A 13,849-nucleotide genomic window follows, 5' to 3' on the forward strand; every position below is an offset into this window, starting at 1 on the left:
GTGTATATATATATGTATATATGTGTATATATATATATATATATATATTATTTATGAGGTTCTATATATTTGTATGTGATCTTTGTTGTTATATATATATACATATTCAAGTGTCTGAGGTTCACGTTTTGATGAGTCTCATTCATCATCATCAGGCCTCTGACTTTGGCTCTGTACTTCTCAGAGTGATTACTGAGAATCACTCTGAGAAGCACAGAGCCGAAGACACAAGCCTGAAGATGATGAATGAGACTTCATCCGAAACATTGCCTAGATACTTCCAATCTTACGCGGGAGAAAACCCGAATAACCAAAGATACACACACACACACACACATATATATACACATACATACATACATACAATGACAATAAAGAATTCAATTCCATTCAATACTTGTTTAATCCAGCCACGCACTACCTGGAGTATATTCCCCATGGATTCTCTCTATACCTCATGCTACATTTCTCTGGCATCTCCTGAAAAACCTCAGGACCACCTGTGATTTTGTAGGACAGCCTATCCTGAATCACATCAGTTATAGAGTTCCAGGTGAGCCTATTTTGCCAAGGTGCCCACTTTATAGAACATCCTCCCTCTTTAGAAATTAGAAGGAACCCAATCTTGCTTGACTTTCATAAGGCCTTCAGGACCTACTTCCACGCCTGGGTTTGGGGTTCTGTGTACACAAAACCTGTGTTAGTGACTGTCAGTTGTGATTTTGCTCTCAGCCACTATCATTTGTGATTGGAATGGCTCTTAATTATTTTAAGATTGTTCATCACTGAGAGTTGTCTGAAAGTTGAGTCATCACCTGGACTGGTTTTTGTGTTGGTTTGAGACACTTCTCTCCTCATCCAAGTGCCTTCATCTGCCAGAACAAGTTAGTTAGAAAAACAGTTGTTGGAATGTACCATTTCCTCCCACACCAACCACAGAGGTTTCTTCTTCAAAAGGTGTGGCAATATCTGAAGACTTTCAGTCATCCAAGTAAAACGGTTGAAAGTTGAGTCATGAGACAACTGAATTTTTGTTGTTGTTGGTTTGAAACATTTCACTGCTCTCATCCAATGATGGAGCTGCTCGGACAAGCAGCGAAATCTCTCAAATGAACAAGAAAATAAGCCCAGTTGCCATGACTCAACTTTCAGACAATTTTACCTGGATGACTGAGAATCTTCATCAACACTGTCAGTTATTTGTCAAGATGAATGGTGGAAGGAAGGTAGGAAGGAAGGAAGGAAGGAAGGGAGGGAGGGATCCAGTCTACTCAAAAGCCATTATATCACCAACTGCAATACAACACAGGTCTTGAATAGGACCCTACCCTACAGAAAGCGATCAGTCAACAATAGAAATGGAGGATTTAATTACATGATGGTGATCACTTCTCCCTGGACTTCAGCAGCCAGACTCAGGAAGGTGGGAAAGCTTTCATCTGTCACCCATGGTTCTTCTATGCTAGAAGACAAAGCAGAAGTGCTGAGAGAAGTGTGTTTCCTTGCAGAAGGTTCCTCGTGGTTTTCCCCTTCATCCTAAAAGAACTCTAGACCACATTCACACGGAGATACTATTAGTAGTAGTAGTAGCCAGGAGACCATAATGGTAATGCAGAGTAATAGTTTGGCTTGCCAAGATACCAGCCCTGTTATAGGACACACTTGCACATTTCCCAAGGAGTGCCACAGGAGAACAAGCTGGTTTTGCACCAGAAAGACAAACAGCTCTTCCTACAGCGCCACCCATGACCCCGCCCTCCACCATAGCTGCCTCGCAAATGGGTGCCGCAACCGGAAAGGTTCAGAGCCACCAGGAATTTGCCTGCCTGCACAGAGCACCAACTCATCTCCTCATCAAAGTGGTGCCTATCTATCTACTTGCATAGAACCTGCTTTTGAACTTTTAGGATGACAGAACAGAAGCTGAGGCGAGTGATGGGAGCTCACCCTGCCAAACACAGTTAGGGCTCAAACTACTGGAGCCGAGACCATCTCCAGCATCATTAAGTCACTGAGTCACCGCACGTCTTCATACAGAGGTGAACTCTAGATATCATCAGTGTAACGTTAGCACCTAATTGGGTAATGAAATATCTGAAAACCACCAATCTAGCTCAAATACCAAAAACTCCATCATTCAATCTTGAACTGCAATATTCTCTTCTGAAAGTTCCACAGAGCTGGAAGTAATAATAAGACAAAGAACAAAGCAGAATTTCTTTGCACTTTCTGATTCCCTAATTATATATCTACTTACCATATTTTTTGCACACCAGTCAATCTCCTTAGAGACTTAAGAAGAGTTTTGGCACTTCTGAGTGTCAGGCCATTGTTTATTGATCTAGGAACAAATACAATAAGCTAGTGAAAAAATCTGGTTGGATAGCTCCTAACTAAACCATCAGACAGAAGAATGTTATGAAATAGTGCATGAACTCACATGAAATTGCTCAGGACAGTGCATTCTTTCAGCCCACTCAACAGCTGTGACAGATGTTCTGCTTGGAGGTTGCATTCCTTTAGACTAGAGGGCGTAGGAATAAAAAATCAACTCAGGTGACTTCTTGTGCATAACTCAAGAAACCACAGAGATTGACTACCCATTTTCTATCCTTGGCTGAATTGGTTGGATTCTGAATGAATGCTTAGTTACCTCTTCATTCTCCCTCCTTCCCTCCCATCATGAAGGATAGGAAAAAAAGTTAAATCTAAAAGTTAAACTTTTTGCTGTGGTCTTCCCAAGATTAGATGGGCCATCCTGGTGAGGAACATGGGTTGCTATTAATTTACTAAGTCCCCAGCAAAGAGATAAATTCCTATTACTAATGCCTCTTAAATAAGTATGTATGTATGTAATGTAGAAAGAGAGAGAATGTGTGTGCGTGTGTGTGTGTGTGTGTGCGTGTGTGTGTGTGTGTGTGTGTGTGTGTGTGTGTGTGTACAGGTAGTCCTTGACTTACGACTATAACTGAGCCCAAAATTTATGTTGTTGTGAGAAATTTAAGTGAGTTTCCCCCCATTTTATGACTTTAATTGTCATATTTGTTAAGCGAATCATTGTAGTTGTTAAGTGAGTAACATGGTTGTTAAGTGAATCTGGCTTCCCCACTGCTTGTCAGAAGGTCACGAAAGGGAATCAACGTGACCTCGGGACACTGCAACCAGTTTTCAAAAATACGAACCAGTTTTCAAGCATCTGAGTGACCTTTGAGATGCTGCAATGATCATGTGTGAAAAATGGACCCAAGATGCTTTTTCCAGTGCTGTTGTAACTTCGAACGGTCACTAAACAAACTGTTGTAAGTTGAGGACTAGCTGTATATATCACCCCCTCTTTATTAGTTAACAAATCATTCAAGGCAGCAAACGTATTCAACACACCTTCCTTTTCCTCCTCTTTTCCATGCTAAGGGAAGGAGTAGAGCTTGCAACTAGGAGCCCAATTAAGTAACCATGTTTTGCAAATTGTGTGAATTCAACCATCATCACTTTGAAAATCATATCCCAGATGGATAGCTGAAACAAACACACAAACACACACAACACCTTGCACTAAAGTTCATTTACATTGTGAAGGATATTAAAAATAGGGAAAATTGGCAATAAAAGTGTATTGTAGGGGACATTAAAAATATTCCATCAGGAATGATGTATAAATGCCTTTCAAATATGGATGAATAAGGTGACTTCAGGGTAAAACATAGCAGTTCTCATAGCACAGGATTTGAGGATTGACAGACTCCAGAAATAATTTACAAAATACTCTAAATGGCTAAAAAGAGAATTTGAGTAATATTTCACTTACCTCAGGATCTTTTGAGGTTTATCTTGTTTCCTGAGTGTGATAAGCAGCATTTTTTCAGGGCACAAACTGGCAAAGAAAGAAAAAATAGACAATTTGAGAAAAAAGTACAGATGGGGCAAACATCTCTTGAAATTTCTGTTCATTCTGTTCAAACTATTCTCTATTCCAAGATCCCCAGTTTTTTTTTTTTAGATAAATATGGCCAGAACTTAAAGAATGCAAATGAAAGCCATTGTATGGTTCTCTATTCTACCTTCTAACAAATATAACAGACTCTGCAAAAATTCAGAATATCGGGAAGCAAAAAGCGATTTTGTTCTTACTTGAATGCTTCACAAGATATATAGGTGGAACTAAGTTTGATTCTGACCCTCTCTGTAATCTTTCTTTCAGGGATCTTCATAAAGAGGCTCAAAAACTTCAAAAAGGCAGCCACAACCACACTATTAAATATGTGTCCAACTTTGGCAAGTTTAAGACCTGTCAACTGGCTGGCTGGAGACTTCTAGGAGTTGAAATCAGGGGTGGGTTTCTACCGGTTCTGTCCATCTCTGTAGAACCTGTAGGTATGAAGAGCAGCAGACGCAGAATTGGTTCTATGTCTGCTGATGTTTTTGCCCACCTGTCCACCTGGGCTCTTACCTGATCTTTATTTCCTGATTTTTCAACTTCAGCTGCCGAACGCGGCACAGCTGCAGTTAAAAAAGCAGGAAAAGAGGGCTGTTTCAAAGGCTGCTTCTCTGCACACAGCATGCTGATGACAATTTACAGGCGCGCAGCTCACAGCGTGCAGGTAAGCTCGTAAATCCCGAACCGGTAGTTAACCCATCGTATCCCACCCCTAGTTGAAATCCATAGGTCTTAAAGTTGCCAAGGTTGGATACTTTCCCATACGTGATCTACATTTAAAAGGAACAGAGCTTTAACTGCAGAATTGTAATCACCATCTTTACTTTTTAAAAATTTTATCACACTCTTCAAATCCCAGTTTATATTCATCCTACTTTTGCTTCAACAGTTTTAATTAGGAAAGTTCCTTTGAACATGATCCAATTACATATCCAAATCAAATTAATGGGTAGAATCTGATGGACACTTTGTCAAGTTCCATGCTTCAAAAGTGATACTTGGAGAAAGATTTATTAAATTTACATGCTGCCCATCTCACCCCCTTTTTTTTTTTTTGCTTCAAACTGAAACATAGAATTGAACTGATATTCTGAATCGACTCAAGTAATCCAATGACTGAGAACCTGGACTGAATTCTCAACCAAACCACTAATCTATTTCCATTACTTTTTCCTGTCCATTCTCCTTTTGATGCCTTCTAAAATAGAGCAGGTTAACTTCTAATTCCTTTTTATATATTCTCAGCTTACTTCAAATCCTTTTGAACATCCAGCCAGCTTGCCTTTCTTCCCTGAAAACCCCATTTCTACATCCACAATAAAACCAAAAGAAAATAAATTAGTACAAATTTATGGTTACACCTTGCTTGAATTTCAACCACATCATCCTTTGTGGCAAGGGAATTAACCAGCAGGAGAACTCCATCTGGTGAGGTTCCATTGTGGTTGATTCTATGAAAGAAATAGCAATTGACAGATTACTTCACTTTCTTTTAATAAAGGTTCGACATACGTTACATGGTTTTATTAAAAACTATCTGTAATTATTTTCCTATGTGTTTAAGATGTTGCTAAAGTGAAGTAGTCCACCTTCCTAGATTCTGTTATGCTTGAGTCTACACTAGAATTGAAATTAATAGATTATTTTCCTTTTGAAAATAAAACAAATGTTTGTCATTTTCTTCCAAAGCAATTAATGATAATGGTCTCCTTTATTCAAATTTCTTATCTAAAAAAACCCCAATAATAACTACTGATAACTTCCCAGTTTCATTTGAACCTCAATATCTAGGTCAGTTCTATTGCATATTAAGAGGAGGCTAAAGTTATCTTTAGCGTGACTATTCTCCAAAACACCTGAAGGAAGATCAAGGGGAAGCTCATGAAAGAGAAATCCAACCAGAAATTAAGCAGAAATCTCCTGATGGCGAGAATAATTAATTAGTGGAATGGGTTGCCTTCAGAAGTGGCGGGTGCTCCATCACGGGAGGTTTTAAGAAGAAACCGGACAGCCTCATTTGTCCAGGATAGTATGAGGATTCCTGCTTGAGCAGGGGGTTGGACTAGAAGACCTCCAAAGTCCCTTCCAGCCCTACGATTCTAGGGTTCAACATTTTAATTGACAAGTTTATATGGTAGTTTTATGGCTCTTATTACATTTGCGCTTGCTGTTATGTGTTACAGCTACTTAGTTGATCAATGACCATGAGCAAATAATGAGCATTTGGAGCTATTATAGTTCAACGGACCACGTGAATCTAGGAACTGCTAAAATGAGTCCCACCATTAAGCAAGGACAATACAGAACTGGTGAGGGAGACTTAACCACCAATATAACCTGGATAAGAATAAGAATCTATGGAGATTCTCAATCATCCAGGTCACAGTTGTCCCAAAGGTGCTTTTTTCCCAAAGGCAATTGGACTTTCTGGAGTTTTTTCTTCGAAAATGTTTCATTTCTCATCCAAGAAGCTTCTTTGGTTCAGAACTGAAGCTTCTTGGATTAGAACTGAAATGTTTTCAAGCAAAAAACAAGAAAGTCCAGTTGCCTTTTGGAAAAAGCACCTTTGGGAGTACCGTAAAAATTATTTTATATATTTAAAACATTTCTATAGCTTTCCGCCAACTCTTGGTGGCTTCCGAACAAAAATCAAAAGACACATAAAATCGTTTTTAAAATTCTAGATCTCAACCAATTAAAACACACGCAAAATAAACCAGGCATCAATCAGTTCTAAGAATAGGATGCAAATTTTGCATGTTCCTAATATAACCACTCATTCTCTGGGAAGGATTTCTGCGAGTGGTGATGATGGTAGAGAGATAGCAGGTTGAGGTTCAACAGATAAAGTTGCAATGGGGGTGTCACTTTCCCCTAGAATCCCGTAACTTCCCCTCTGCTTCTCACGCTGAATCCACTTACTTCAATGAGCAGGAATTCTGGATCTTGGGCAAATGTTCAAAAATCCACCTTAATCCTTCGTGGTCAAGATCATTCCCAGACAGACTGACAAAGGAATTTTAAAAAAATGTAAGTTTCCAGGATAGTTACATTTAAAATGCCCCTATTAGTTCAGGAATTGTTTCTTTTAAAAAAGCTTAACCAACTGTGAAGTTGTTCTCCATGGAAAAGTTGGACTCCATTCTTGATGACTTCATTGCAGTATTTTTAATGATTAAATTTACAGATGACTGAGAGACATGACCATGATTAGTTCTTTTGCAACAAAATGGAAGTACAGACAGTCCTGGACTTAGAACCATTTGTTTAACAACGGTTTGAAGTTGTAACAACAGTAAAAAAGTGACTTGTGATCATTTTTCACATTAACAACCATTGCAACATCCACACAATCACGTGATCAAAATTCGAATGCTTGGCAGCTGTCTCATATTTATGATGGTTGCAGTGTCACAGGGTCATGTGATCCCTTTTGGCGATCTTCAAGCAAAATCGCTGTCAGGGTTCCAACTGATGCCCTAATTAAATCATGAGCCTCAGGCCAAGCTTCAAAAGAAATCCAATTATTTATTAGGAGCTTCATGTTGGCCCGGACCAAGTGAAGCCAACTCTGACCTCACTTAATTCGAATCTTGCCTCTGACCCTGTTTCCCCTTCCCCCAAGATGTGTCATCAGTCACATTCCCCAACAAAGCAATTTCACGGGTTGTAGAAGTCCCTCCCTCCGGCCATTGTGGATCTCCATAGAGATGACCTTGACAATGCCGGCTGGAATGTGCTTTATTTTGGCTGAAATGCAAGTTCCTCGATGCCGCTGTGAGGCTTGATTCCCCGTCCCCCTCGAGGTGGCAACTCGAGAGCAGGTCAGGGATGCTTCATGAGTTGACAGTCCGTGGGAAAGCCAGATCCACTCAACTGTGTTACTAACTTAACAACTCCACTCATTCCCTTAACAGCTGGGGCAAGAAAGGTAGCAAAATGGGGCAAAACTCACTTAACAAGTGTCTCACTTAACATAAATTTTAAACTCAATTCTGGTCACAAGTCGAGGACTAGCGGTAGCTATTGTGGTGGTTGAGTTCTCTTTTGCCTTCTCCATTGCTTCTCAGGCTGGCTTGATTCATTTTCTGTTTCATCCATCACCTATTTTAATTAATTTATAATCTGCTCAGAACTGTGACAATCCATTAGTTTAGGTTTACGCTAAACAAATCCACCGATATCCCCTCTCCACTCTGAGAGTGCAAGGCAGCACGTTTGGTTTCCTCCCTTATTTTAAACTGACAAGAACAACCCTGTTGTGGAGTTGATGGAGAGATGGCTAACTTGGTGCTTAGTGGAAATCTGAGTCACCTTAGTCCCAGTTTAGCATCTCCATCTCTCCATCGGTGTCTCTGTCATGCCCCCTTTCCCCCCCTCCCTCCGGTCAGAGTCTGACTCTGACGAGGAAGACAAACAACTGACAGGGAGTGGGAGTGTGGCTCTGTTGGCTGTGGAGGAAACTGGGGAAGGGCAGTCAGGCTGGGCAGAGCAGGGGAGAGGTAGAACAAGGGGGAGGAGGTTCAGAGGAAGGCCAAGGCCCACCCCCTCTTCATCCTAGAGCACAGAGGGAAGAACGGAGAAGAGAGCAATGTGGGTTGCGTGGCTTAAGGGGGAGAAAAGGGCCCTGATTCCCTTCATTAGGCACACCTGGGGAGGGAGTTTATAGGAGAGGCAGAAGGGAGGGGCGATTGTTGAGAACAAATACTGAGTCTATCTAGTGTTGGTGGCTGTTATCTGAATTCCTGGCAATCTCCTAACCGTTTTGATTTATTGCCATGTTACTTCACTTCTGGGACTCCTTATCTTGCCCTGCTGGATTTGTTACCTTATCTTGCCTTGTTGGATTTATAGTTTAAAGTTTTCTGCTTTCAACGTTTAGACTGGAATATCTGCAGCCAAAGGCTGTTGCGGGTTCGTGGAAGAGTTTTTCTCCAGACCAGAGAGTAATACTTATTCTCTGGCTGTGTTGCCTTTGTGCCACACCCCGGGTCATCACAGTCTCTCAACCTTGGCAACCTTAAGAAATATGGAGTTCAATTCCCAGCATTCCTCCAGGTCCCATGCCCACAAATTTAGTACAGAACTTTGCGAAACCAGGGAGACCCAACTGTAATAATATTCCTCTCTTACTCCAATTCTGCAAGATGGCCACAGTTTTCAAACACACCGCACAATGCTCTGAGATCAGGCTCGTTAATGCCACAGTGGATGAACCTGTATGAAGACAGTTCAAAGTGAAAGCTAGAAGCAAGTCCGCTTTTAACTGTAGAAAACAATATTATAATGATGCATTTGTCTGAAAACTGGCTAATGAACTCAGGAAAAAAGGGAACATTGAGCTATTGAACATTTTTCAGCAAACCATGGATTGCTATAAAATGTAGTGGACTTTGTTTTGCCTTTGTCTCTTGCCTGACTTCTAATGTTCTCCTAGAAGTAAGGGAACTGAGATCAAAGCTAAATGATTAATTTGAACAAAACACACATTAAAATGGAATACAATTATTTTGCTTATTTATTAAATGAATGTGCTGCCCATCTCATCTAGGGTTGACTCTGGGTGACGTACAACCAACTAATTAAGTACAACCAATTTTGTTAAGTACAATTAATTAATTGCCACATATTTAATATATTTTTCATGTTGTGTTTCTGCAACAATTTTGGAAGGGCTCTCCAAAGGCACCAAAGAAAAGCCATTCAGCGCTGAGAGTTCAAGTTGTGCGCTCTTGCAAAAGTAAAACAGGAAGGAACAGAGGGAGGGAGGGAGGAAGGAAAGAAGGAAGGAAGGATAGCTAATCATACTAACCTGAGCTCCAAAATGGCTTTTTGAAATAGCAATAGCCCTTAGACTTATATACTGCTTCACAGTGCTTTCCAGCCCTCTGTAAGTGGTTTACAGAGTCAGCCTCTTGCCCCCCACAATCTGGGTCCTCCTTTTACCCACCTTGGAATGATGGAGGGCAAAGTCAATCTTGAGCCAGTGAGAATCAAACTCCTGGCTGTGGGCAGAGTCAGACTCTTGCATTCTAACAGGAAGGAAGGAAGGAAGGAAGGAAGGAAGGAAGGAAGGAAGGAAGGAAGGAAGGAAGGAAGGAAGGAAAATGGCAATAACACTTAGACTTATATACCACTTCACAGTGCTTTACAGGCCTCTCTTAAGCGGTTTACAGAGTCAGCCTGTTGCCCCCAACAATCCGGCTCCTCATTTTACCCACCTCGGAAGGATGGAAGGCTGAGTCAACCTTGAGGCTGGTGAGAATCGAACTGCCAAATTACAGGTAGTCAGCAGAAGCAGCCTGCAGTACAGCACTCTAACCACTGCGCCACCAAGGCTCATCATGCTATGTTCGGCCATTTAATTATTGGAGTTCTTTATTTTCCATGATTTCACATATATGAAAGGGTTGCTGACCCCTGAACTATTCTGTTCCTTCCCTGGATTTTTAAAGCATGCAAGATTTTTCCGTACTCTTGAAGAAAGCAAAGGTGTCATAAAAACATAAAGGTTGGATTGGACATCACAGACCTGCAGAAGAGTGCTTCGCTTGCTTCATTTTCCACAAAATGCAAAAAAGCATTTTTCCTTGATCTAGAACCACAACAAAGCATAAGTTCACTTTCAGAAACCACATTTCTCCACTGGAATGAGACATTCTCAAGTCAAAACATCTTTAAAAATGAAAGGATGAATTCTGTGGTTCATCCTACAAAAAGCAAGAGAGCTTGGTTCTCTCTTTGACCAACATACAATACAGTACAGTACAGTACAATTGGTCTCTGGTGCATAAACTCTCAGTGTACATACAAACAACAAAATAACATAATCATAAGATATGAATAGTCGAAGGTAATAGGAAAGATGAAAAGGATAAGAGTAATTTATGTAATTTACTATTGGATTCTATGTAATTTATTTTACTGGATTCTATGTAATTTACTACTGGATTTTACAATGGATTTTCCAGAAATTTACACTGGATATATGTTCCATGGCTAAAGACAATGACTTGTAGTAAATTTCTATGCTGTTTCTGTGTATAGGCAGTCAATGTACGATTGTAATGGAGCCCAGAATTGCCTGTCCTGCAGGATTTTATTCATTTATTCAATTTCTATTCCATAAAGTTCTCTCTGGATGTCTGCATCTCCCTGGCTTCTCTTCTTCCCATTAAACCTCAAGGAAACATATAACCATTCATTTAATGACCGTTCAAAGTTACAACAGCATTGAAGAAAGGGCCTTATGACAATTGCAGCATCCCCGTGCTGGTTATGGAGACGCTGTAATGATCAGGCAATCAAAATTCAGATGCTTGGCAACTGTCTCACGTTTATGACGGTTGAAGGGTCCTGGGGTCACGTGATCCCCTTTTGTGACCTTCTGACAACCAAAGGCAATGGGGAAGCCAGATTCACTTAACAACCTTGTGGCTAACTTAATGACCACAGTGATTCACTTAACAACTATGACAAGAAAGGTCACAAAATAGGGTTACATTCACTTAACAAATGTCTCACCTAGCCACATAAATTTTGGGCTCAATTGTGGTCATAAGTCAAGGACTACTTGTATTAAGAATGGGTTATCCTGATTGTACTGCTTCCTCTAAGGGTGTGATGACCCAGGGTGGGATACAAACAAACACAATCACAGAAAATAGGTGAAGCCCCTTTTATTCCTTCAGTTTGCTTCCAAGCTCCGAATATTCTTGACAGAAGACAAAAAACTCCCACACAAACAGTTACATGAAGAAGGAAAAAAAGCAACACAAACAAGCAAGATAAGGGCAGGGGGATGTCCACAGATAACCCACACTGGGAAGGACGCCAAACTCAGAGAGGAACCATAAACTAGAGATATTTCCACGCTTTATTTCTAGCGTTCGCCCATATGCACGTCCGTCCTCTTATCCAGTTGTCACAGCTGCAGCCCATGAAGAGGATCAAGGCCCTCTCCTCCCCAGTAGACCATGTCTCTCCCTTATCCTCTCCTCCCTGCGTGCCCTAGGATAGAGAGGGGATGGGCCTGGGTCCTCGTCTGACTGCTCAGCCAGCCTCTGCCCTTCCCCACAACCTCCGGAGCCACACTTCCACTCCCTGTCAGCGGTTCCTCCTCTCCCTCCTCTCCACTAGGGGAGACTTTCCCCATACAATGACTTTGGAAAATTATTTTCCTCTCCTCTTCAACTAATTAAATGCAGAACTTTCAAAGGGTACCTATGTCTATCCCTAAACAAGAAATCTTCATGAGGCAAGAAATGGGAGATGAAATTATAGGTTCCTCCATCACAGTAGGCTTTAATCCACCTACATTTGTCTTATTCCAAGCTTTCATTGCTTACCTGATGTCCATTTCAGAGATTCTCCTGCAGTGGTTGAATGAATTGGCCAGCAAGCAAATACCATTGGATGAAAACACATTATCTTTGATGCTGCAAAAAATTGGGAGAAGAGGATAGAAGTAACAACATGTTGTCTGGGTTTGCATCCATGCTTGGTCCACCCCCATGATAGTTGGTGAATCAACCTATTTCTCTTAGTTTACCCAATCTATTGAACTAAGTAGTTTGAGTTTCCATAATAGACTAAGCCAGGGATCTCCAAACTTTAAGACATATGGTTGGCTAGGGAGTTCTAGGACTCAAAGTGTGCAAAGTTGCCAAGTTTGAAGACCCCTACACTAAGCCATAGAAAATTAAGTCTACCCTCTTGTGCTAATGAAGATCTTTAATTTGTTCAATATGTGGTACAATTGCATCACTGTTACTATCTGGAAGCTTTGTACAAAATATGAAACTGGAGCTTGTTTGGACTAAAGGATTGAGGATTTTAAGGAAATGTGGATGAACCCACAAAATGGCTGCTGGGAAATTTACCCATTCACAAAATGGCTGCCACAGCCAGGTAGAAAGTACCAATTTAACTGAATATCTCCTGCTACAGTTCTCCTCCTTTCCTCCACCCAAAATTTCATTTTTTTTTCTAGGCAGATAGACACACTTCTACAAACAGTAGTTCAGTTCAGTTTTCTAAGAATGTAGTTGAATGCAGAATTCTTCTTGAAATTACAAGGGTAGGGAAATAGTTACAGGTAATCAACTTATAACCACATTGAGTCCCAAATTTCTGTTGTTAAGAGAGACAGTTGTTAAGTGAATTTGCCCCATTTTATGACCTTCCTTAGGACAGTTGTTAAGCAATCACTGCAACTTTAACTTAGTAACATGGTTGTTAAGGGAATCTCATTTCCCCACTGACTTTGTCAGAAGGTCACAAAAGGTGATCACAATTCATAAATACATGCCAGTTGCCACATGTCTGAATTTTGATCACAGAAACATTGGGATATTGCAAAGGTGAAAAACAGTCATAAAATCCCTTTTTCAGTGCCGTTGTAACCTCGAACAGTCACTAAATGAAATGTTGTAAGTCAAGCACTATCTGTACCTTGTTTTAGTTTGACGAATCTTTTTTTTTTAACTTAAAGATAAAAAGGTGAACAGAGTATGGAATCTGATAATATTAAGGATTTTTTAAAAATAGGAATTGGTAGCTCTGTGTACCTACACTGCGTTTCTAGGCAGAAATCTATCTGGACTCACCTTAAACATCTTAAGCTCCTGAGACTGGACAGACACAACACCATCTGCTCAATGTCTTGATCATTTAGTAAATTTCCAGAGAAGCTAGATAGGTGGAATGGAAAGTTTGAAATGCATCAGAAGAATAAAGTCTACCATGACTACTGCATTTACAGAGGAGAAATACGTTTCAAGGTCGAAAGAGCTGTTGAAATGGTCTCTAGCAAGAGTATCAGGCTTTTGGTGTGATTTTGAGGAACATCACATCAAGATTACTTCAAGAACATCACTTCCCTGACTGGTCAAACTCAGCACAGATCCTGGTAGA

At 40.5% G+C, this 13,849-nt stretch overlaps 1 protein-coding gene across 2 annotated transcripts in view; it reads right to left on the reverse strand.

The window, feature by feature from the left end:
• NLRC5 (NLR family CARD domain containing 5) overlaps positions 1–13,849 on the reverse strand; it is a 72,521-nt gene that overhangs the window by 25,486 nt on the left and 33,186 nt on the right. For both annotated transcript variants that reach the window (XM_087940456.1, XM_087940455.1), the window contains exons 18-27: positions 13,543–13,626; positions 12,283–12,372; positions 10,467–10,529; positions 9,068–9,151; positions 6,857–6,940; positions 5,296–5,385; positions 3,806–3,871; positions 2,441–2,524; positions 2,258–2,341; positions 1,376–1,462 (exon numbers count right to left, since the gene is read on the reverse strand). In XM_087940456.1, the coding sequence (XP_087796582.1) occupies positions 1,376–1,462; positions 2,258–2,341; positions 2,441–2,524; positions 3,806–3,871; positions 5,296–5,385; positions 6,857–6,940; positions 9,068–9,151; positions 10,467–10,529; positions 12,283–12,372; positions 13,543–13,626 (816 nt within the window). The remainder of the gene's footprint in view (positions 1–1,375; positions 1,463–2,257; positions 2,342–2,440; positions 2,525–3,805; positions 3,872–5,295; positions 5,386–6,856; positions 6,941–9,067; positions 9,152–10,466; positions 10,530–12,282; positions 12,373–13,542; positions 13,627–13,849) is intronic.

The sequence above is a fragment of the Pseudonaja textilis genome, chromosome 11 (assembly GCF_049901715.1).
Source record: "Pseudonaja textilis isolate UNSWEBS1 chromosome 11, rPseTex1.2, whole genome shotgun sequence".
NCBI classification, from domain to species: Eukaryota; Metazoa; Chordata; class Lepidosauria; order Squamata; family Elapidae; genus Pseudonaja; species Pseudonaja textilis.